At 46.5% G+C, this 25,208-nt stretch overlaps 1 protein-coding gene across 1 annotated transcript in view; it reads right to left on the bottom strand.

The window, feature by feature from the left end:
- ttll7 (tubulin tyrosine ligase-like family, member 7) overlaps positions 1-25,208 on the bottom strand; it is a 214,661-nt gene that overhangs the window by 10,272 nt on the left and 179,181 nt on the right. Inside the window, exon 20 of the mRNA XM_072274584.1 lies at positions 22,941-23,101. Coding sequence (XP_072130685.1) covers positions 22,941-23,101 — 161 coding nt within the window. The remainder of the gene's footprint in view (positions 1-22,940; positions 23,102-25,208) is intronic.

Raw genomic sequence — 25,208 nt, 5'->3', positions numbered from 1 at the left:
TTTAATTTTCGATATTTTTGAGTAGATGTAAATAAATACAGTGGTTTTAATATTAAAACCTGACTCAATTTGTCATCTCTTGCTGCAGGTACGTTACGAAATCGTGACAGTACACATTGGTACCAATGACATGAGAAGGACCTGAAGATAGAATTCAGTGAGCTAGGTAGAAAGCTGAGAAGCAGAACCTCCAGGGTAGTAATTTCTGGATTGCTACCTGGAAACAGGATGATTTGGCAGATAAATGTGTCGCCGAGAAGCAGGTGCAGGGGGGCAGGGCTTCGGGTTTTTGGATCATTGGGATCTCTCCTGGGTGAGGTAAGATCTGTACAAAAGTGATGGGTTGCACCCGAACCTGAGGGGGACCAATATTCTTGTGGGCAGGTTTGATAGAGCTATTGAGGAAGGTTTAAACTAATTTTCTAGGGAGATGGGAGCCAGAGTGAAGGGATTCAGGATAGGACAGCTGGTAAAAAAGCAAAGACAGCATAGAGTCAGACTGTCAGGAAGGGCAGGTAGATGATAGGATAAAATTACAGCCAGCAGAGTGAGTATCAGTACATTAGGGATGCAAAATCAAAAAGGATAGCAAATATAGTACTCAAAGTATTATATCTCAATGCTCAGAGGATTAGAAATAAAAACCTACAGAAAACAGCTAAAAGAATCATTAGGAGGGAAAAGATGAAGTAGGAAAGCAAGCTAGCAAACTATATCAAAATGGATAGTGAAAGCTTTTTCAAATATAAAAAATAAAAAAAAATGAGTGTGGATTAGGACCACTAGAAAATGAAACAGGAGAAATAATAACGGGGGCCAAGGAGATGGCAAATGAACTAAATGAGTATTTTGCATCAGTCTTCACTGTGGAAGACACTAGCAGTGCGCCAGATGTTGAAGGGTGTGAGGGAAGAGAAATGAGTATGAGTGCAGTTGCTATTACAAGGGAGAAGGTGCTCAAAAAGCTGAAAGCTGCACAAGTCACCCAAACCAGAAGAACTGCGCCGCAGGGTTCTGAAAGAGGTAATGTTAGAGATTGTGGCAGCATTAGTATTGATCTTTCAAAATTCATTGGACTCTGGCATGGTTCCAGAGGACTGGAAAATTGCAAATGTCACCCCACTCTTTAAGAAAGGAGGGAGGAAGCAGAAAGGAAATGATGGACCAGTTATCCTGACCTCAGGGGTTGGGAAAATGTTGGAGTTAATTGTTAAGGATGAGGTTATGGAGTACTAGGCAACAAAGGACAAGAAAGGACATAATTGGCATGGTTTCCTTAAGGAAAGACTTCGCCTAACGAACCTGTTGGAATTCTTTGAGGAGATGACAAGTAGGATAGATAAAGGGGATGCAGTGGATGTTGTATATTTGGACTTTCAGAAGGCCTTTGACAAGGTGCCACACATGAGGCTGCTTATCAAGCTAAGAGCCCACGGTATTACAGGAAAGTTATTGGCATGGTTAGAGCATTTGCTGATTGGTAAGAGACAGCGAGTGGGAATAAAAGGATCCTTTTCTGGTTGGCTGCCAGTGACTCGTGGTGTTCCACAGGGGTCAGTGTTGTGGCCATTTGTTTTTATGCTGTATATCAATGATTTAAATGATGGAATAGATGGCTTTGTTGCCAAGTTTGCAGATGATACGAAGATTGGTGGAAGGGCAGATACTGCTGAGAAAACAGGTAGGTTGCAGAAGGACTTAAACAGATTTAACAGGAGAATGGGCAAGAAAGTGGCAAATGAAATACAATGTTGAAAAACGCATGGTCACGTACTCTGGTAGTAGAAATAAATGTGCAGACTATTTTCTAAACGGGGAGAAAATCCAAAAATCTGAGATTCAAAGGGCCTTGGGAGCCCTTGTGCAGAACACCCTAAAGGTTAACTTGCAGGTATACTTGGTGGTGAGGAAGGCAAATGCAATGTTAGCATTCATTTCAAGAGATCTAGAATATAAGAGCAGGGATGTGATGCTGAGGCTTTATAAGGCAGTGGTGAGGCCTCACCTTGAGTATTGTGAACAGTTTTGGACTTTTTATTTAAGAAAAGATGTGTCAGCAATAGAAAGGGTTCAGAGGAGGTGCAGAAGGATGATTCCTTCAATAAAACGGTTATCATATGAGGATCGTTTGATGGCTCTGGGCCTGTACTCACTGGAATTTAGAAGGATGGGGGGGGCGAGGGGGCGGGGGGGGGGGTTCTCTTTGAAGCCTTTTGAATGTTTAAAGACCTAGACAGAATAGAAATGGAAAGGATGTTTCCCATGGAGGGAGAGTCTAGGTCAAGAAGAAACAGCTTCAGGATAGAGGAGTGTTCATTTCAAACAGAGATGTGGAGAAATTTCTTTAGCCAGAGGGTGGTGAATTTGTAAAATTTGTTATCACAGGCAGCTGTGGAGGCCAGATTGTTGAGTATATTTAATGCGGAGATTGATAGGTTCTTGAGTCTAGGCTGTTGGGTGTATTTAAGGCGGAGATTGACAGGTTCTTGATTGGCCAAGGCATCAAAGGTCAAGGGAAGAAGGCCAGGGAGTGGTGCTGAGGTGGGGAAAATAGGATCCGCCATGATTGAATGGCGGAGCAGACTCAATTGGCCAAATAGCCTAATTCACTCCATACAGACAGAAGCCGAATTCAGGATTGAACCCAGCTCACTGATGCTAAGAGACAGAGCTGCCTAGTGGCTTGGTGTACAGGAATTAGGAGCTGAAGAAAGCTGTGGTTATCTGTGTCTTTCTTTTCCAAATGCATTCAATAAACTGAGGTGAAGTTCACTGGCTGGTCTGGCAAGACTTGAACTCATGCCTGAGGATTACTGAGAAGTTTGCACAAACTTGGTTTGTCATCTAAATCTTCGGCAAACTTCTATCGTTGCGCAGTGGAGAGTATCCTGACTGGTTGCATCACGGCCTGGTGTGGAAACATTAATGCCCAAGAACGGAAATGCCTACAAACTATAGTGGATAAGTCTAAAGAAAGTGGCGGATACAGCCCTGTCCACCATTGAGCACATTAATGAAGAACACTGCCACTGGAAAGCAGCAATCGTCATCAAGGACCCACCATCCAGGCTTCTCACCATCTCTTCTTACTGCTGCCATTGGGAAGGAGGTACAAGAGCCCACACCACCGGGTTCAGGAACAGTTATTACCCTACAACCCTCAAGCTCCTGAACCGACATGGATAACTTCACTCACCTCAACAATGAACTGATTCCACAAATTATGGACTCACTTTCAAGGACTCTGCATCTCATGTTCCCAGTATTGATTTACATATTTAGTTAACATTTTGTATTTACACAGTTTGTCTTGTTTTGCACACTGTTTATTTAGCAGTCTTTATAATTTTTCATTGATTCCATTGTATTTCTTTATTGTACTCTGAATGCCTACAAGAAAATGAATTTCACGGTAGTTTATGATGACATACACTCAGAGGCCACTTAATTAGGTACACTTGTACATCTGCTTGTTAATCTAACCAGCTAGTCATGTGGCAGCAATTCAATGCATAAAAGCATGTAGACATGGTCAAGAGATTCAGTTTGCATTCAGACCAAACATCAGGATGGGGAAGAAACTTGATCTAAATGACTTTGACTGTGGAATGGTTGTTGGTGCCAGACGGGGTGGTTTGAGTTACTCCGAAACTGCTGATCTCCTGGGATTTTCATGCATAACATCTCTAGAGTTTACAGAGAATGGTACAAAAAAAAACAAAAGAAATCATCCAGTGAGCGGCAGTTCTATGGGCAAAAACACCTTGCTGATGAGAGAGGTGAAAGGAGAATAGAGAACTTGGTTCAAGCCAATAACTCAAATAACCTTGTTACAACAGTGGTGTGCAGAACAACATCTCTGAATGCACAGCGTGTCAAACATTGACGTGAATGGGCTACAGCAGCAGAAGGGCACAAACATACACTCAGTGCCCACTTTATTAGGTACAAGAGGTCCATAATTTAGTGGCCACTCAGTATACAGTACTGCACAAAAGTCTTAGGCTGATATGTAGAGCTATTGTTCCTAAGACTTTTGCATCGTTCGGTATTTGTCAACATGGAGTGGAGAGTGAGTTTGTAATTCTGGTTGGAGTATGGGATGTTGGGAATGGTGAGGGTGAAGTGCCATGGGAGGGGTGTGGGACAGGTGGCAGAGAAGGAGTCATTTGATTCCAAACAATTGGTTTGTTGATCATTAGAGAATGTCTCTCTGGTGCTTCCCGCTCCCTTCCCCTTCTCCCAACCATGACTTCCCCTCTTCCTGCCCACCCTCAGTCCACAATAGAGACCCATATTGGAATCAGTTTTATCATCACACATATATGTCATGAAATTAGGTTTTCTTCATGGCAGCAGTACAGTGCAATACATAAAATTACACTACTGTGCAAAAGTCTTAGGCACCCTGGCCATACAGGTGTGTGCAAAACACTTGCACAGTAACATACATACTTCGATAATAAGTTTACTTTGAACAAGTCCAGTGAAACAGTCACTTTGCAGATAACCCTTGCATTAGCAGAGATTGTATAACAATAGGACTACAACAAGTGACAGCAATGTGAAATAACTCTCAACTTCTAACCACCTGGAAGGCAAATAGTCAATCTGGCAATTCACAGTGCAACTCACAAATGTGCAGGGGCCAAGATATTGAAATGAACTTCATCCGATTTCCTTATCCTTAGTATCTCCTTACCCCACTAAGCTCCTTGTTTTTATTAAAATATGCATGGTGATATATCTCAACACTGCTCCCAAACCAATTAAAAGCATGCATTTCAAAAGCAGACCAACTTGCTCCATTTCAGCGCTCCCAGCCGTGTTCCCACGGGAAGAGGATTAATGAAATTCCATATTTATAACATTTTCTTTACTGTGCTTCAAGCGAGCAGTCCCATCGATAAAATAACTGCATTGTGATTACAATCATCAAAATCAGCAAAGGGAAGTGCGGTGGACACACCACAAGGGAGTAACTATTGTGTAATCGTTGTAGCGTTTCCAATTGCCACAGTTCTCAGGACCATGATAGTGATGACTGCACGGGCGGCAGGGTCACACAGTGCAGACAGCACGGTAGCATGGTGGTTCATGGAGCAGCAACACCTCATATACCGTCTAGGTAGTCTCCAGCCCCTTGGTATGAACATAGAATTCTCCAACTTCCGGTAATTCCCTCCCCCTCCCTTCCTCTATCCCTATTTGACTCTGCCCCCTCCCCCAGCTGCCTATCACCTCTCTCATGAGGTGCACAGTAACATACATACTTCGATAATAAGTTTACTTTGAACAAGTCCAGTGAAACAGTCACTTGGAATCAAATGACTATCCCTATTTGACTCTGCCCCCTCCCCCAGCTGCCTCCTTCTTCTACTACCCATTGTTTTCCTGCCTATGACGACCCTGCTTTCCCTCCCCCACCCCTTTGTCTTTCAAATTACTGGTCTTTCAACTGAACCTACAAGCATTCTTCAAATCCCTCCCCCTCCTTCTTTGTTCAGTCCTGACGAAGGGTCCCGGCCCAAAACGTCGACTCATCGTTTCCATTGATGCTGCCCAACCTGCTGAGTTCCTCCAGCGTGCTGTGAGTGTTGCTTTGATCCCAGCACCTGCAGATTATTTTGTGTTTACAGCATGGCGGTTAGCACAATGCATGACAGTGCTAGTGGCCAGGGTTCAATTCCCGCCACTGCCTGTAAGGACATCGTCCTGAAGGGTCTCGGCCTGAAATGTCGACTGTTCACTCTTTTCCATAGATGCCGCCTGGGCTGCTGAGTTGCTCCAGAATCTTGTGTGTATTGCCTTGTACGTTCACCCCATGACTGCGTGGGTTTCCTCTGGGTGCTCCAGTTTCCTCCCACATTCCAAAGGTAGTTTGGTTGGTCATTGTAAATTGTCTCATGATTAAATTTGGGGATTGCTGGGCAGCAGATTTTCCAGGGCCGGAAGGGCCTACTCCACACTGTATGCCAATAAATAAATATTCTCTGGTGAAGAAGGAATGATTTGAATGAGATACACAAGTTGAGTGGTATAGGTAGGATGATCCAGGGAAGGGTAGTACCTCTGCTGAAAGGGCTTGTCGTGTCCATTCTGGGGCATCTCCCCGCCAGACACTCATCTCTCTCCTGCGGCTCCAACTAGCAGCCACACTCCAGCACACCACTTCGACAGGCCGGTTTAACCAGGTGAGGGTAGGCCATCGGCCGTCGGACCTCCAGCGAGATAGGGACATGCCTGTGCCAGCACGTGAGGTCAGCTCTGGTGGACAGGGCAGAGGAAAGCAATGGTGAGGTCCAACAGCCAGGAAGGTGGCACTGCAAAGCTCCGTGGAGAGCAAAGGGCAATGATAAGCCACAGACGATGTCATGGTCATCCACTGTGAACAAGGAAGACCCCGGTTTGTGATGCTTGTTCGTACCACTGGACCAGGACTTCCAAGGACAAGAGAGTGGAACCGCCCCAGTGCAACGCTTTTCCACTTTAAAAACTCTCCTGCACAGGTCTCCTGTCATCGACAGACACGATGGACAACAACAATAGACAGGACGTCATGGTAGCGGACCAGTTAGCGTGATGTTATCCCAGCTCGGTGCCTTCTGGAATTTGGAGTTCAATGCCAGTGCCATCTGCAAGGAGTTTGTACATTCTCCCCGTGACCCCATGGGTTTCCTCCGAGTGCTCCGGTTTCCTCACACCTTTCAAAGGCGTACGATTAGTAGGTTAACTGCTCATTGAAAATGGTCCTGTGGTTAGACTAATGTTAAATAAGTGTGTTGCTGATCAGCACGGCTCGTTGGGCCGGGACAGCCCGTTCCACACTGTAAATTCAAATCAGCACAAGCAGGCTTTTGCCACTGAGGCTAGGTGAGACGAGAACTAGAAGTCATGGGTTAAGAGTAAACGAGAAATGATTAACGGGAACATGAGGGGAAACCTCTCCACTCAGAGGGTGGCAAAAACATGGAAAATGCCACCAGCCACAAGCAGTGCATGCGTGCTCAATTACAACATTTACAAAGAAATTTGGGAAGGTACATCGAATGGAGTGTTATGGTGGGTTATGGTCCAGGTGTAGCTCAATAGGACTAGGCAGATTAATAGTTTAGCAAGGACTAGATGCTTTAAAAGGCCTGTTTCTGTGCAGTAGCACTCTATGGCTCTAACGCTATTGGCACACTGATCAGGGTAATGGGATAGGAGCTGATCAGGGTAATGGGATTGGAGCTGATCAGGGTAGTGGGACAGGAGCTGATCAGGGTAGTGGGACAGGAGCTGATCAGGGTACTGGGATAGGAGCTGATCAGGGTAGTGGGATTGGAGCTGATCAGGGTAATGGAATTGGAGCTGATCAGGGTAATGGGATAGGAGCTGATCAGGGTAATGGGATTGGAGCTGATCAGTGTACTGGGATAGGAGCTGATCAGGGTAGTGGGATAGGAGCTGATCAGGGTAATGGGATTGGAGCTGATCAGTGTACTGGGATAGGAACTGATCAGGGAAATGGGATAGGAGCTGATCAGATTACTGGGATAGGAGCTGATCAGGGTAATGGGATAGGAGCTGATCAGGGTACTGGAATAGGAGTTGATCAGGGAAATGGAAATGGAGCTGATCAGGGTACTGGGATAGGAGCTAATCAGGGTAATGGGATTTAAGCTGATCAGGGTAATGGGATAGGAGCTGATCAGGGAAATGGGATTGGAGCTGATCAGGGTACTGGGATAGGAGCTGATCAGTGTACTGGGATAGGAACTGATCAGGGAAATGGGATAGGAGCTGATCAGGGTAATGGGATTGGAGCTGATCAGGGAACTGGGATAGGAGCTGATCAGGGTACTGGGATTGGAGCTGATCAGGGTACTGGGATAGGAGCTGATCAGGGTACTGGGATAGGAGCTGATCAGGGTAATGGGATTAGAGCTGATCAGGGAACTGGGATAGGAGCTGATCAGGGAACTGGGATAGGAGCTGATCAGGGTAGTGGGATTGGAGCTGATCAGGTTACTGGGACAGGAGCCGATCAGGGTAATGGGACAGGAGCTGATCAGGGTAGTGGGATTGGAGCTGATCGGGGTACTGGGATAGGAGCTGATCAGGGTAATGGGATAGGAGCTGATCAGCGTAATGTGATTGGAGCTGATCAGGGTACTGGGATTGGAGCAGATCAGGGTACTGGGATTGGAGCTGATCAGGGTAATGGGATAGGAGCTGATCAGGGTAATGGGATTGGAGCTGATCAGGGAACTGGGATAGGAGCTGATCAGGGTACTGGGATAGGAGCTGATCAGGGTAATGGGATTGGAGCTGATCAGGGAACTGGGATAGGAGCTGATCAGGGAACTGGGATAGGAGCTGATCAGGGTAATGGGATTGGAGCTGATCAGTGTAATGGGACAGGAGCTGCTCAGGGTAGTGGGATTGGAGCTGATCAGGGTACTGGGATTGGAGCTGATCAGGGTAATGGGACAGGAGCTGATCGGGGTACTGGGATTGGAGCTGATCGGGGTACTGGGATTAGAGCTGATCAGGGTAATGGGATAGGAGCTGATCAGGGAACTGCGATAGGAGCTGATCAGGGTACTGGGATTGGAGCTGATCAGGGTACTGGGATTGGAGCTGATCAGGGTACTGGGATAGGAGCTGTTCAGGGTACTGGGATAGGAGCTGATCAGGGTAATGGGATTAGAGCTGATCAGGGAACTGGGATAGGAGCTGATCAGGGAACTGGGATAGGAGCTGATCAGGGTAATGAGATTGGAGCTGATCAGGGTAATGGAATTGGAGCTGACCAGGGTAATGGGATTGGAGCTGATCAGGGTAGTGGGACAGGAGCTGATCAGGGTAATGGGATTGGAGCCGATCAGGTTACTGGGATAGGAGCCGATCAGGGTAATGGGATAGGAGCCGATCAGGGTAATGGGATTGGAGCCGATCAGGGTACTGGGATTGGAGCCGATCAGGGTACTGGGATAGGAGCCGATCAGGGTACTGGGATAGGAGCCGATCAGGGTAATGGGATTAGAGCTGATCAGGGAACTGGGATAGGAGCTGATCTGGGTAATGGGATTGGAGCTGATCAGGGTAATGGGATTAGAGCTGATCAGGGTAATGGGATAGGAGCTGATCAGGGTAGTGGGATTGGAGCTGATCAGGGTAGTGGGATTGGAGCTGATCAGGGTACTGGGATTGGAGCTGATCAGGGTAATGGGACAGGAGCTGATCAGGGTAATGGGACAGGAGCTGATCAGGGTAATGGGACAGGAGCTGATCAGGGTAATGGGACAGGAGCTGATCGGGGTACTGGGATAGGAGCTGATCGGGGTAATGGGATAGGAGCTGATCGGGGTAATGGGATAGGAGCTGATCGGGGTAATGGGATTGGAGCTGATCAGAGTACTGGGATAGGAGCTGATCAGGGTAATGTGATTGGAGCTGTTCAGGGAACTGGGATTGGAGCTGATCAGGGTACTGGGATAGGAGCTGATCAGGGTACTGGGATATGAGCTGATCAGGGTAATGGGACAGGAGCTGATCAGGGTACTGGGACAGGAGCTGATCAGGGTAATGGGATTAGAGCTGATCAGGGTAATGGGATTGGAGCTGATCAGGGTAATGGGACAGGAGTTGATCAGGGTACTGGTGAGGCCTCACTTGCAGGACGGTGTTCAGTTTTGACCAGCCTGTTACAGGGAAGGTGCTAATAAGCTGGAAAGAGTGCAGAAAAGATTTAGAAGGTTGTCCATGGCTTTTGAAGACCATAAGACCATAAGACGTAAGAGCAAGTACAGTATAGGCTATTCAGCCTAATGAGTCTGAGTTATGGGGATACACTACAACTTTATTCCTTGGAGCGTAGGAAGCTGTGAGATGATCTTATTGAGGAGTATAAAATCATGAGGGGAATAGAAAGGGTGAATGAACAGTTTTTTTTCCAATGGTTGGGCAATCAAGAACTAGAGGGCACAGTTTTAAGCGGGGGGGGGGTAATATTTAATAGGAATTTGCGCGCAACTATTTTTTTTTCACTCTGAGAGTGATACGTACTATATTTGGAATGAGCTGCCAGAGGAAGTATTTATAGCAGGTACACTAACAATATTTAAAACGTGCTTGTGGAATCAAAAAATGAAGAACATCAGGAGGCGGGTGTGGTGTGCAGCACAGTAGCATAGTGGTTAGCGCAACAGTTTACAACGCTAGTGATCACCAAATGGGGTTTGATTCCCACCGCAGTCAGTATGAAGTTTGTACGCTCTCCCCAAGTCCATGTGGGATCACCCACCGCGCCCATCCCCGGGTGCTTATGTTTCCTCCTGCACTTTAAAGACGTATAGTTAGGGTTAGATCTAATGAATTGTGGGCATGCAACATTGGCACTGGAAATTTGCCTGCAGCAGATCCTCACTGATTTAAATTTCAATTTCAAGTTCATTATGATCTGACTGAACTTGAGGAATAGTTGGCTTACACAAAGGGTGGTGGGTATGTGGAATGAGCTACCAGAGAAGTGGTCAAAACAGGGATAATAACAACAGCTGGATAGTTTAGAAGATTGTGGTCAAATTAAGTATATCTTGGACGGGACGTCTTGGTTGGCATGGTCCAGCTGGGCCGAATGGCCTGTCTTCATACTGTATAACTCTATGAATCCCCAGCTTCCTCCTCTACTCCCCTCACCACTAACTTCATCTCAGGCTTCTCGGGTGGAGGCCCAAGGGAAAGGGGAGCTGCTTCTCATGCCACACCTGATTCATCAGATCTAGAAATGGGTAAGCTTCATGCCAGCTCAACCACTCAGTACAAATACAAACACAAGAGATTCTGCAGATGCTGGAAATCCAGAACAATACACACACAAACACGGGGAATTCTGCAGATGCTGGAAATTCAAACAACAAAGTTGCTGGTGAACGCAGCAGGCCAGGCAGCATCTCTAGGAAGAGGTACAGTTGACGTTTTGGGCCGAGACCCTTCGTCAGGACTGACTGAAAGAAGACCTAGTAAGAGATTTGAGAGGGGGAGGGAGAGGGGGAGGGAGAGGGGGAGGGGGAGGGGGAGATCCAAAATGATAGAAGAAGACAGGAGGGGGAGGGATGGAGCCAAGAGCTGGACGGTTGATTGGCAAAAGGGATATGAGAGGATCATGGGACAGGAGGCCCAGGGAGAAGGAAAAGTGGGGAGGGTAACCCAGAGGATGGAGAAGGGGCAGCGTCTCTAGGAAGAGGTGCAGTCGACGCTTCGGGCCGAGACACACATTCATTCTCTCTATCTCCTTTTTCTCCCTCTGTCCCTCTGACTATAAATTTCCACTAATACCCCACCTCCCCCTCGTACCCCATCCATTATTTATTTATAGACACACATTCTTTCTCTCACTCTCCTTTTTCTCCCTCTGTCCCTCTGACTATACCCCCCTCCCCCTTTTCCTCCTCCCTGGGCCTCCTGTCCCATGATCTTCTCATATCCCTTTTGCCAATCACCTGTCCAGCTCTTAGCTCCATCCCTCCCCCTCCTGTCTTCTCCTATCATTTTGGATCTCCCCCTCCCCCTCCCGCTTTCAAATCCCTTACTCACTCTTCCTTCCGTTAGTCCTGACGAAGGGTCTCGGCCCGAAACGTCAACTGTACCTCTTCCTAGAGACAATACACACACAAAGTGCTGGAGGAACTTAGCAGATCAGGCAGCATCTAGGGAAATTAATAAACAGTTGACATTTCGGGCTGAGACCCTTCATCAGGACTGGAAAGGAAGGGAGCAAAAGCCAGAATAAGAAGGAGGGGGTGGGGTGAAGTCGGGTGGTTATTCTACTGGTATACAATGCGAGTCTTTCCACGTTGGCAAACTCAGCCTTCACGGTTGTCAGCTTTCCTGGGCCCAGTCTATACACACGGGCCAGTTGTGGAAATGCGTGCATGGCCCCACGTTTGTGAATGTAGTGGAGAATATGGGCTCAGTGAAGTTTGGGAATTCTCCCAGCAGTCGGGTAAACTCACATGTCATGCTGCATGCAATTCACAGACTTGTTTTGGGGAACCTACTTGGGAAGCAGGGTAACGATGCAAAGGCACTGACATTCACAAGCCACACACATAAAAGTTGCTGGTGAACGCAGCAGGCCAGGCAGCATCTCTAGGAAGAGGTGCAGTCGACGTTTCAGGCCGAGACCCTTCGTCAGGACTAACTGAAGGAAGAGTGAGTAGTCCTGACGAAGGGTCTTGGCCTGAAACGTGAGTTAGTCCTGACGAAGGGTCTCGGCCTGAAACATCGACTGCACCTCTTCCTAGAGATGCTGCCTGGCCTGCTGCGTTCACCAGCAACTTTGATGTGTGTTGCTTGGATTCCTAGCATCTGCAGAATTCCTGTTGTTGACGTTCACAAGCCAGCATTTCTTAAGACTGACTAATAATCCATGGGCACACAGGAAATCTGCACCAAGCAGAGGTCTAGCCACTTAGCCAGGACGAAGTTTGCCACTGAAGCAGAGTGTCACCCATCATGGGCCGTAAGTCTGGACCTTGCTGCCAGTGAGGATTCAAAGCTCTTTGCATTCTTATCGATAGGCAACGCTGGCAGCACACTCACTTGAGCACCCATCTCACACAGGAAACATCGCCCTGAAAGGGTAGCCGTAATGAATAGTAGATGATCCTTTCAGCTGGGACCCATGGTGTTCACAGACCTCTGATGTCCTGATACAATGGCACTGTCAAAGCTGCAAGGCGGTCGGCACTTCCTCGTGTCCGTACCAAAGCGAACATGGTAAAAGCACAGGCTGTTTCATAGCTGTGGGCATCCTTACGTTGGGGGTCTTGCTAAGGTAAAGAAAGGAGGAGGAATGATGCATCACTGCCTAGCTGAATGTAGATTATCAGCCACTTTAGCAAGCTCCCTGTAATCCTCACGGGTGCATTAGCAAGGGCTATGTGCACTTGATCAAGCATTTGCTGCATGAGGACTTCTTTAAAAATAAAACAAGGATGGTGCCCAAGAGAGACAGCATGTGGTCCATTAGCTCTGACAGCATAGCGTCACCGAGTCTGGGCAAGCAGACCAACAGTTTGGCATGCTCACAGTCTGATAATCCAAGCCTCTGTAAAAGTTGAGTTTTAGCAATCGATATTTATCGTGTTCATGTGGCTGTTCTAGTAAACTCACCGCTCTCACAGCCATGGAGTTGCTGAGCGATGCCACCACATAGAAATATTTTATGTTGTCAGTGGTGATTTCTCGAAGCACAAATTGGTCCTTAGACTGTATGAACCAAGCATTGGCATTTTGCTCCCAAATCTCCAGTAGTTTCAAAGCGACTACATTGGCCGGCATGTTTGATAACTTTGGAATTATCCTAGAACATTGGGTTAGCATTGTTGGTTTTTGCAAATAAATGATGTGAGGCATTTTATGTTTAAGAAAATCCGTAACAACTCATTTATTGCACACCAAACACTGAACAACAAAAAGCACGCTAATGGAACTTCACGTAATACGTCATCACGTCAGACCACCCTCTTAAAGTGAATCCCAATTCAATGTCAGTGGATGTGAATTATGTACATTTCCACCAATTGCATTACATTGCTCTGAATCGCTACCCTACAATTATGATTACTGGTTTTAATGAAACTGCACTCAGGGTTGTACTTGGTGACATGTATGTACTCTGATAATAAATTGACTTTGAACTTTGTACTGTGACTGTTACATTACATTCTGCATATGCCCTTATTGCTTTTTGCCTTTGTACTACCTCAAGGTACTTAGGAGATTCACCAGGATATTGACTGGAATCGAGGGCCGTAGTTATAAAGGGGGGTGTATGGAGTATCCAGGGAGGGATAGCACCTCTGGTGGAGGGGCTTAGTATATCCATTCCAAGGCAGCTCTCTGACCTTTGGTTCCCACCGGACACTCAGCTCTCACCTGCAGCTCCAAGTAGCCGCTTGCATGAAACAGTGGCCACAGCCCGGTACACTGCTTTGAGAGGTGAGCTAAACCAGGTGAGGGCAGCCAACGGCCTCATACCCCGGTGAGACAGGGACATGCCTGTTCTAGCATGTGAAATCAGCTCTGGCTGACTGGGCAGTCTCATACCCCGGTGAGACAGGGACATGCCTGTTCTAGCATGTGAAATCAGCTCTGGCTGACTGGGCAGTCTCATACCCCGGTGAGACAGGGACATGCCTGTTCTAGCATGTGAAAGCAGCTCTGGCGGACTGGGCAGATGAGATCAACAGTGAGATACAACGACCAGGAAGGTGGTTCTGTGATGCTCCATGGAGAGTGAAAGGCATGACAAGGCTGAGAAGTAGTCAGGGTCATCCACTGCAACCAAGGAAGACCCCACTTTGTGATGACTACCTGTACCGCCAGACATGGACTTCTGAGAGAGTGGAGCTGTCCCAGTCCAATGGCTTTTCCACTTTTAAAACTTTCCTGCTCAGGTCACCTGTCATTATTGGATATGACGGTCAACCAACACTTCAATATATGAGCAAACAACAGGAATTCTGCAGATGCTGGAAATTCAAGCAACACACATCAAAGTTGCTGGTGAACTAGCAGGCCAGGCAGCATCTGTAGGAAGAGGTGCAGTCGACGTTTCAGGCCGAGACCCTTCGTCAGGACTAACTGAAGGAAGAGTGAGTAAGGGATTTGAAAGTTGGAGGGGGAGGGGGAGATCCAAAATGATAGGAGAAGACAGGAGGGGGAGGGATAGAGCCAAAAGCTGGACAGGTGATAGGCAAAAGGGATACGAGAGGATCATGGGACAGGAGGTCCGGGAAGAAAGACGGGGGGTGGGGGAACCCAGAGGATGGGCAAGGGGTATATTCAGAGGGACAGAGGGAGAAAAAGGAGAGTGAGAGAAAGAATGTGTGCATAAAAATAAGTAACAGATGGGATACGAGGGGGAGGTGGGGCCTTAGCGGAAGTTAAAGAAGTCGATGTTCATGCCATCAGGTTGGAGGCTACCCAGACAGAATATAAGGTGTTGTTCCTCCAAGCTGAGTGTGGTTTCATCTTTACAGTAGAGGAGGCCGTGGATAGACATGTCAGAATGGGAATGGGATGTGGAATTAAAATGTGTGGCCACTGGGAGATCCTGCTTTCTCTGGCGGACAGAATGTAGATGATCAGCAAAGCGGTCTCCCAGTCTGCGTCGGGTCTCGCCAATATATAAAAGGCCACATCGGGAGCACCGGACGCAGTATATCACCCCAGTCGACTCACAGGTGAAGTGTTGCCTCACCTGGAAGGACTGTTTGGGGCCCTGAATGGTGGTAAGGGAGGAAGTGTAAGGGCATGTGTAGCACTTGTTCCGCTTACATGGATAAGTGCCAGGAGGGAGATCAGTGGGGAGGGATGGGGGGGACGAATGGACAAGGGAGTTGCGTAGGGAGCGATCCCTGCGGAATGCAGAGAGAGGGGTGGGGGGAAATATGTGCTTAGTGGTGGGATCCCGTTGGAGGTGGCGGAAGTTACGGAGAATAATATGTTGGACCCGGAGGCTGGTGGGGTGGTAGGTGAGGACCAGGGGAACCCTATTCCTAGCGGGGTGGCGGGAGGATGGAGTGAGAGCAGATGTACGTGAAATGGGGGAGATGCGTTTAAGAGCAGAGTTGATAGTGGAGGAAGGGAAGCCCCTTTCTTTAAAAAAGGAAGACATCTCCCTCATCCTAGAATGAAAAGCCTCATCCTGAGAGCAGATGCGGCGGAGACGGAGGAATTGCAAGAAGGGAATGGCGTTTTTGCAAGAGACAGGGTGAGAAGAGGAATAGTCCAGATAGCTGTGAGAGTCAGTAGGCTTATAGTAGACATCAGTGGATAAGCTGTCTCCAGAGACAGAGACAGAAAGATCTAGAAAGGGGAGGGAGGTGTCGGAAATGGACCAGGTAAATTTGAGGGCAGGGTGAAAGTTGGAGGCAAAGTTAATAAAGTCAACAAGTTCTGCATGCGTGCAGGAAGCAGCGTCAATGCAGTCATCGATGTAGCGAAGGAAAAGTGGGGGACAGATACCAGAATAGGCATGGAACATAGATTGTTCCACAAACCCAACAAAAAGGCAGGCATAGCTAGGACCCATACGGGTGCCCATAGCTACACCTTTAGTTTGGAGGAAGTGGGAGGAGCCAAAGGAGAAATTATTAAGAGTAAGGACTAATTCCGCTAGACGGAGCAGAGTGGTGGTAGAGGGGAACTGATTAGGTCTGGAATCCAAAAAGAAGCGTAGAGCTTTGAGACCTTCCTGATGGGGGATGGAAGTATATAAGGACTGGACATCCATGGTGAAAATAAAGCGGTGGGGGCCAGGGAACTTAAAATCATCGAAAAGTTTAAGAGCGTGAGAAGTGTCACGAACATAGGTCGGAAGGGATTGAACAAGGGGTGATAAAACAGTGTCAAGGTATGCAGAAATGAGTTCGGTGGGGCAGGAGCAAGCTGAGACAATAGGTCGGCCAGGACAGGCAGGTTTGTGGATCTTGGGTAGGAGGTAGAAACGGGAAGTGCGGGGTGTGGGAACTATAAGGGCATGCAACTTAGACAGCATCCTCTTTTCAGACACCACCGTCAGAGAGTCCAGTTCCATCTCCACAACATCACTGGCCTTATGCATGAGTTTATTGATTTTGTTGGTGTCTGTCACCCTCAGCCTGCTGCCCCAGCACACAACAGCAAACATGATCGCACTGGCCACCACAGACTCGTAGAACATCCTCAGCATCATCTGACAGATGCTAAAGGACCTCGGTCTCCAGTAAGAACAATCCCAGCCTATCCAATCTCTGAAGTTCCAAGGTTCAAAGGTTCATTTATTATCAAAGTATGTATGCAGTATACAACTTTGAGATACATCTCCTCTAGATAACCATGAAACACAGAAAACGACCGAGGTCATTCAGAGAAAAACATCGAACCCACCCTCCCCCCACACAAATAAAACTGAATTCCAGTGAGTACAGGCCCCAAAGCTGCCAGACACTCCTCATATTCATTCCCGGAATCATCCTCGTGAACCTCTTCTGGACTCTCTCCAATGACAACACATCCCTTCTGAGATAAGGGGCCCAAAAGTAGACAATACTCCAAGGGCAGCCTGACTTGTGTCTTATAAAGCCTCAGCATTCAAGGTAGGAAAAGAGAGTGGACCATGGAAGAAAGGAAAGGAGGAGGGGCACCAGGAGGAGGTGATAGGCGGGTGAGGAGAAGAGGTAAGAGGCCAGATTGTGGAATAGAAGAAGAGGGAAGCAGGGATGAAAAGAAAATTACCTAGAGGAGAGATCGATGTTCTGCCATTGGGTGGGATGCTACCTACATGGAATGAGGTGTTGCTCCTCCAGCCTGAGAGTGGAGTTGCCTCATCATGGCAGAAAAGGAAGCCATGTCAGAATGGGAATGAGGATAGGAATTAAAATAGGTTGCTACCGGGAATTCATTCTTTTTTGCGGAGCATAGAGCACAGAGCACTCTGACTGGTTGCATCACCATCTGGTACGGAAACTCCAATGCATGGGATCTGAAGAGGCTGCCGAGTGTTGTAGTCTCAGCCAGCTCCATCACGAGCATAACCTGCCCCATCATCGAGGACATCTCCAAAAGATGGTGTGTCAAGAAGGAAGCATACATTACTAAGAGGCTGTACCACCTGAGACATGCCCTCTTCTCATTACCACCATAGGGGAGGAGGTGCAGGAGCCTGAAGACCAACACTCATTGATCCAGGAACAGCTTTCTCCCCTCTGCCAGCAGATTTCTGAAAGGACCATGAACCGCTGACACTACCTCGCTATTCCTTCATTTTTGCACTATTTATTTACATAATTTACAGTATTTTCATGTCTTTGCACTGTGGTGCTGCTACAAAACAATGCATTTCACATCACAAGCACAAGAGATTCTGCAGATGCTGGAAATCCAAAGTAACACACACAAAATGCTTGAGGAACTTAGCAGGTCAATCAGCATTTCCTTCATCATGTTCCCTTCTGTTCTCCTTATCTGCCTTTGACCTCCCCCTGGAGCCCCTCCTTCCATGGTCCACTCTCCCCTCCTATCAGATTCCTTCTTCTCCAGCTCTTGACCTTCTCCACCTATCACCTCCCAGCTTCTTACTCATCCCTCCCTCCCCATCCACCTGGCTTCACCTATCACCACCCAGCTTGTCCTCCCTCCCCTCCTCACTGCTTTATACTCTGGCTTCATCCCCCTTCCTGATGAAGCGTCTCAGCCCAAATTTCACGTCATAACGCCCGTGGCAATAAACCTGATTCTATGCACAAGTGTTGCCACTCGATAATTTTAGATTTTGCATTCCCAGTGTCTGCAGTATTGTCTTTGATTTTCACGGGTGGGGAATTTTCACATCCATCACTGCTCTTACATCTACCCTGGCACCCTGAGGTTCGAATCTAAATGGTCACAAATTTGTGCAGAGAGCCCCAGCCACACGGGGAGCAAACGAGTGGAACGCCCAGAAATTATTATCGTTAAGCAACCTGGGACGAAAAGTGATTTGCGCTTGTGGAGTCGATGTATTATGGCGAGCGCTAGTGAGCTTCCTACTGGTAGTTTTATGGTGGGATACAGCTGTTTCGCGGTGAAGTTATATCACTTGTTATTAGCAGATAACTCTTTAAGAGCTTTCCTTCAAACGCCGCGATTGCAGGCAAAGGCCACTGAGGCTCATTAACCAAGCAGAGTAAAAATGGTAAACACGGATAGTGCATCTGTTGTCTGTGTCACACAGTGTGAATTCAGCTTCGCATCTTTCCGAGGACAAGTCAACATTCAAAATTTAAGATTGTTTAATTATTTCCAGTACACAAATGTAATGGAGAAGAATATAGTTGTTACTCCAGATCCAACAGAACACCAAGAAAAACACAATAATATTAAAAATCATAGTAAATATTAATACATAAGATAGCCTATAATCATAGATTGATTCTATGTCCATGAAATGACACTAGGTTCCTTAAGGTTGTTATAGTAAGGATATGCTCCCACTACCTATTAAATGTTCCCATTGGGGTGACATGTTAGTGTAGTGGTTAGCACAATGCTTTACCGTAGCAGTGACCCTGGGTTCAATTCTTGCCACTGCCTGTAAGTTTGTATGTTCTCCCCATGACCACATGGGTTTCCTCCGGGTGCTCTGGTTCCCTCCCACAGTCCAAAGACCTCCTGGTTGGTAGGCGAATTGGTCATTGTAAATTGGGGGTCGCTGAGTGGCATGGTTCAAAAGGCCAGAAAGGCCTATTCTTTTCTGTATCACAATAAATAAATACTGCCCCTGACAACCAAGTCCGGCTCCTGGCCTTCACATGTGGCTCAGCTACAAATCCCGTTGGAGCTGCTTCCACTTCGGGGGAAAGGGGAAAACTCGGGTTACTGGCACCCTAAAGCCAGTTGCTACAGACAGATGGGGTTCATCTGGTGTGGTTGGCAGCTCATCTAGGAGAAGGAAAGCTCTGATTTCAATCCTCCTCCCTGATGGGAGTGGGACCAACAGTCCATGAGGAGGGTAGATAGGATCCTTCATGATGTTACTGGCCCTTTTCTGTCACCTTTCTGTGTATATGTTGGCGTTAGGCAGTTTTGACCACCCGCGGTAAAGCGTTCCTAACCGTCTGTATCGCACAGTGTGAATTCAGCTCCACAACTTTGAGAGGACAAATCCACTGATGCCTCACTTCACAGGCAGAGGCCAAAATAAGTGCCAAACTGAATCCTTTTTCTAATTAGGAAGCTGAAATACAGTATTTGAGGCTGTCACAACATGTGAATGTACTGAGTTTCGTAATAAGATACCAATTTCCATTGTAGGCCTTCACATAACAATTTGTTCCTGGCTCTGTACTTTCCGGACCTGTAGGGTATTGAACAGTACGGCACAGGGAAAGGCCATGCGGCCCACAATGTCTGTGCTGACCATGATAACCATTTACATCCCATAGGCCTGCTCATGATCCCTATCCTTCCATTCCTGCCTGTTCGTTAGCCTGACTAAATGCCTCTTAAACTGACAAGATTAGCTTTATTTGTCACATGTACGTCAAAACAGCGCAGTCCGAGGATTGTGCTGGGGGCAGCCCACAAGTGTCTCCACACCTCAAGTGCCAATGTAGCATGCCCACAACTTATAAACACAATTGATTCTGCAGATGCTGCAAACCCAGAGCAAGACACACAAAACACTGGAGGACCTCAGCAGGTCAGGCAGCATCTACGGAGAGGAATAAACGGTCAATGTCTCAGGCCAAGACTTTTCTTCAGGACTGGAAAGGAAGTGGGAAGAAGCCAGAATAAAAGAAGGGGGGAGGGGAAGGAGACCATAGGACCTTATGGTATTGGAACAGAATTAGGCTATTTGGCCCATCGAGACTTCTCCACCATTTCATCATGGCTGCTCCATTTCCCTTCCAACCCCAATCTTCTGCCTTCCTCCATATCCCGAACAATCAAGCCAATCTATCAGCTTCTATCTTAAATATACATAAATACCTGCCTTCCACAGCTGCCCGTGGCAAAGAATTCCACCACAGATTCACCACTCTCTGGCTAAAGAAATTCCTCCTCATCTCTGTTCTAAAAGGATGCCCCTCTGTTTTGAGGCTGGATCCTATGGTCTTAGACTCTCCCACCAAAGGAAACATCCTCTCCATTCTTCTGGATTCCAGTGAATACAGGCCCAAAGTTAGCAAATGCTCTTCATATGACAAGCCATTTAATCCTGGAATCATTTTCATCAACCTCCTTTCAATCCTCTCCAGTTGTAGCATATCTTTTCTAAGAGGCCCAAAATTGCTCACAATACTTCAAGTGAGGCCTCACCAGTGCTTTATAAAGTCTCAACATTATGTCCTTACTTTTATATTCTAGTCCTCTTGAAATGAATGCTAATATTACATTTGCCTTCCACACCACAGACTCAACCTGCAAGTTAACCTTTAGGGAATCCCAAGTCCCTTTGCATCTCAGTTTTTTTGTATTTTCTATCCACTTAGAAAATAGTTCATCCTTTCATTTCTTCTACCAAAGTGCATGACCATAAACTTTCCGACACTGTATTCCATCTGCCATTTCTTTGCCCATTCTCCTAATCTGTCTAAGTCGTTCTATAGCCTAGCTACTTCCTCAAAACCACCTGCCCCTCCACCTATTAGGAGGATAGTTAGAAGGTGACAGGTGAAGCTAGGTAGATGGGAAAGGCAAAGTGCTGAAGAAAGAATCTAATAGGAGAGGAAAGTGGATCATAGGAGAAAGAGAAGGAGGAGGGGACCCAGGGGTAAGTGGTCAGAGTGGGGAATAGAAGAAAAAGGGAGGGAAAGGGAAGTTTTTCTTTTACTCGAAGGACAAGTTGATATTCATGTCATCAGGTTGGAGGCTACCCAGAAAAGATGTTTTTCCTCCACCTGAGGGTGGTGTCATCATGGCACAGAGGAGGCCATGAACTGACCTGTCGAAAGAGGAATGGGAATTGAAATTAAAATGTCTGGCCACCAGGAAGTTCCACTTTCAGCAGATGGATGCCCACAACTTATACCTAACCCATACACTTTTGGAAGGTAGAAGAAAACCGGAAACACATGCGGACACAGAACGTACAAACTCCGTACAGACAGTGGTGGGAATCAAACCCATCGGTAACTGTAACGCTACCACGTCACCCATAAAACATTGCACACACAGAATGCTGAAGGAACTCAGCAGGTCAGGTAGCATTTATGAAGGGGAGAAAACACTTCACATTTTGGCCTAAGACCCTTTCTCCAGGACTAGACTTGGGTCGACTGTTTATTCCCCTCGATGTTGCCTGACCTGCTGAGTTCCTCCAGCATTCTGTGTGAGTTGTTTTGGATCTGCAGAATCTCTTGTATCTCCTAAAATTTGCTCATGTGGCTACTTCCGCCACCTCCTCACAAATCCTCACACCCTTAACCGTCAATCTGCAATATCAAATGCTATTCGTTACCCAGGGACGGCCTGAACTTAAACCCATTGCTTCGTGGCACAGACCCAAGCAGTTGTGCCAGGGAGGTGTGCCTACCTTGACACCAAGGATGGATAGAGCGCTCAAGGCAGAGCTGGGCTGCCAAATGGGAGATGGAGTTCAACCTGGAAAAGTGTGGTGATTCACTTTGGAAGGCTGAAGTTGAAGGTAGGATACAGGGTTAATGGCAGTTCTCCTAGCAGGGTGGAGAAACAGAGGGCTCTTGGGGTCCATGTCCATAGATCCTTCAAAGTTGCTGCACAAGTTGATAGGGTGATTATGAAGGCATATGGTGTGTTGGTCTTCATTAGTCAGGGGATTGGGTTCAAGAAGCATGAGATAATGTTGCAGCTCCGTAAAACCCTGGTCAGACAGACCACACTTGGAATATTGTGTTCAGCTTTGGTTGCCTCGTTATAGGACAGTTGTAGAAACTTTAGAGAGGGTACAGAGGAGATTTACCAGAATTCCATCTTGATTAGAGAGCATTTATTTTGAGGACAGTTTGAGCGAGCTTAGGCTTTCATCTTTGCAGTGAAGGAGAATGAGAAGTGACTTGATAGAGATATACAAGATGATAAGAGGCATATATCGAGTGAAAAGCCAGAGACTTTTTCCCAGGGTGGAAATGGCTAATACGAGGAGACATAATTTTAAGTTGATTAAGGGAAAGCACAGGGGGATTGTCAGAGGCAGAATGGTGGGTGCATGAAATGTCCTGCCAAGTGAGGGGTAGAGGCCAATGCAGTACATAAAGGACATTTAAGAAACTCTTAGATAAACACATGGATGATAGAAGAATGGAGGGTTATGTGGGAGGGAAGGGTTAGATTGATCTTAAGAGTTACTCAAGTTAAAAGGCCAGTTTAGTACCATGGTTCGAATTGCCTGCATTGTGCTATGTTCTGCGTTGTCTGAAGTTAACTGAGCCAGTGTGACCTACCCGGAGTTGGAGAAACAATTCCACAAGCCCTGTCCGTGGCTCCAGAGCAAGCGGTTGAAGACGCGGTTGAAGATCCGGTAGAGTCGGAGAGTTTCCACGTCCTGCACCTTCCACACTCGTTGCAGCATAGCTCGAACATTGGTCCGCACAATGTCCAGCACCTAAAAGGCCAAAGAAGCAGCACAATTCAAAGTGAGTTGATTATTAAAGTACATCTGTTAACATATACAGGTGTCCCCCGCTTTACGAACAATCGCTTTACACCACTTCGTTTTTACAAAAGACCTACATTAGTACCTGTTTTCATTAACCAAAAGAGGATTTTCGCTTTTACGAAAAAAGATGCCCGCTTTAAACTTGTGCTTACCCTGAGAAAGACTACCATGACCGTGAAGCCTTGCACGGGCAGGTGTGTGCGCATGTGTGTACGTGCCGATTTTTTTCTACAAATTGCTTTTGGCTAAATCTTCCCGATTCTGTTTATATAGGCTGTGTACTTATCATATCATTCCTGCTTTTACTTTATGTTAGTGTTATTTTATGTTTTATATGCTATATGGTATGATTCGGTAGGTTATTTTTTGGGTCTGGGAACGCACAAAAACTTTTCCCATATGAATTAATGGTGACTGCTTCTTCACTTTACGCCATTTCAGCTTACAAATGGTTTCATAGGAATGGTCTACCTTCGGATAGCAGGGGAAACCTGTACTACCTTGGGAGCATTCTTTCCCTGTAGGTGTTTACAGGAAAAATAAAGAAATACAATAGAATTTATGACAAAGCCAAGCAGAAGCCAAAACTGACAAACGACCAATGTGCAAAAAAAAGTAAACTGTGCAAATATGAAAAAATAAATAAATAATACTGGGAACATGAGTTATTGAGTCCTTGAAAATGAGTCCATAGGTTGTGGAATCAATTCAATGTCCAGGAGAGTGAAGTTATCCACACTGATTCAGGAGCCTGATGGTTGAGAGGTAATAACTGTTCCTGAGAGGGAGACATTGAAGAAGGGGGAGGGCAGGAAGGGGAGAGAGGGGGCAGGGAGGGGGAGGAAGGGGAGTGGATGGGGAAGGGGGAGAAGGAAAGGGATAGGGAGAAAGAGGGAGGGCCAGATGGGAATGGGGAGAGGGAGAGGGGGAAAGGGGGCAAGTGGGCAAAGGGGAGCGGGAGAGAGAAAGAAGGAATTTGCCTGAGCAGCCGAAAATGCAGCCTTGAAAACTTCTGATCCTCTAGAATCTCAAACAGAGATTCTTTTGGAACTGGACTAGAATGCATATACAAGGAGTAAGACAACAGGGGAGAAAAAACAAAAAACATATACTGTACAGGGTTATTGCATTCCTGGAAGACTATCTTCTATAGCACAAACCTTAATTTTTCCATTGAATCCCATATTATTTGGAAATGCATTCCTACAGGACAATTTTTCTCTCAACAGAAAGGCCCCCATGTGTGTATGGTCTATAGATCATGGAATTCTGATTGTATTGTCAATGGAGGAGAAAGGGTTGCTGTTTTAATTAACTGGAAATGGATGTTACTATGATAAAATATTGTTGTACACATATCAACAGAAGAGATTGCCTTGTCACTTTCCAAAGCCAATCCTTTAAGTGGCCTCCTGTTATGAACCTTGGTAAATAGTCAGTTCTCTTTTATTTCATAAATTTATTTATTTATTTATATTTATTCTAGAGATAGAGTGCCGAACAGGCTCTTCCAGCCCAATGAACTGCACGGCCCAGTAACCGACCTATTTTTACACAAGCCTGATCACAGGACAATTTATGGTGACCAATTAACCAGTACATCTTTGGACTGTGGGAGGGGATCTGGAGCTACCCAAAGGAAACCCACATTGTTCAGGGGATGAACACACAAACTCCTTGCAGAACAGCACTGGAATTGAGCTCCAAGCTCTGGGATGCCCTGAGCTGGAACAATGTCTCGCTAACTGCTACATTACCATGACACCCTAACAACTTGCCTTTACATTTAGTGTTTATATATTTTCACATAAATTCTATAAGAGAAAATTTTCCGTACTGCTAATTTTTTGTAGGGGTTTGTAGATTCAATAAGGGCAAAATGATTCAATAAGAGCCCATGACCATGTTTGTTTTTGGCAATTTTTTCTACAGAAGTAGTTTGCTATTGCCTTCTTCTGGGCAGTGTCTTTACAAGATGGGTGACCCCAGCCATTATCAATACTCTTCAGAGATTGTCCGCCTGGCATCAGTAGTCACATAACCAGGACTTGTG

Source organism: Mobula birostris, chromosome 12 (assembly GCF_030028105.1).
Source record: "Mobula birostris isolate sMobBir1 chromosome 12, sMobBir1.hap1, whole genome shotgun sequence".
NCBI lineage: Eukaryota > Metazoa > Chordata > Chondrichthyes > Myliobatiformes > Myliobatidae > Mobula > Mobula birostris.
Note: the sequence above shows the minus strand (reverse complement) of the source record. Positions and strands in the feature narration are given on the sequence as shown.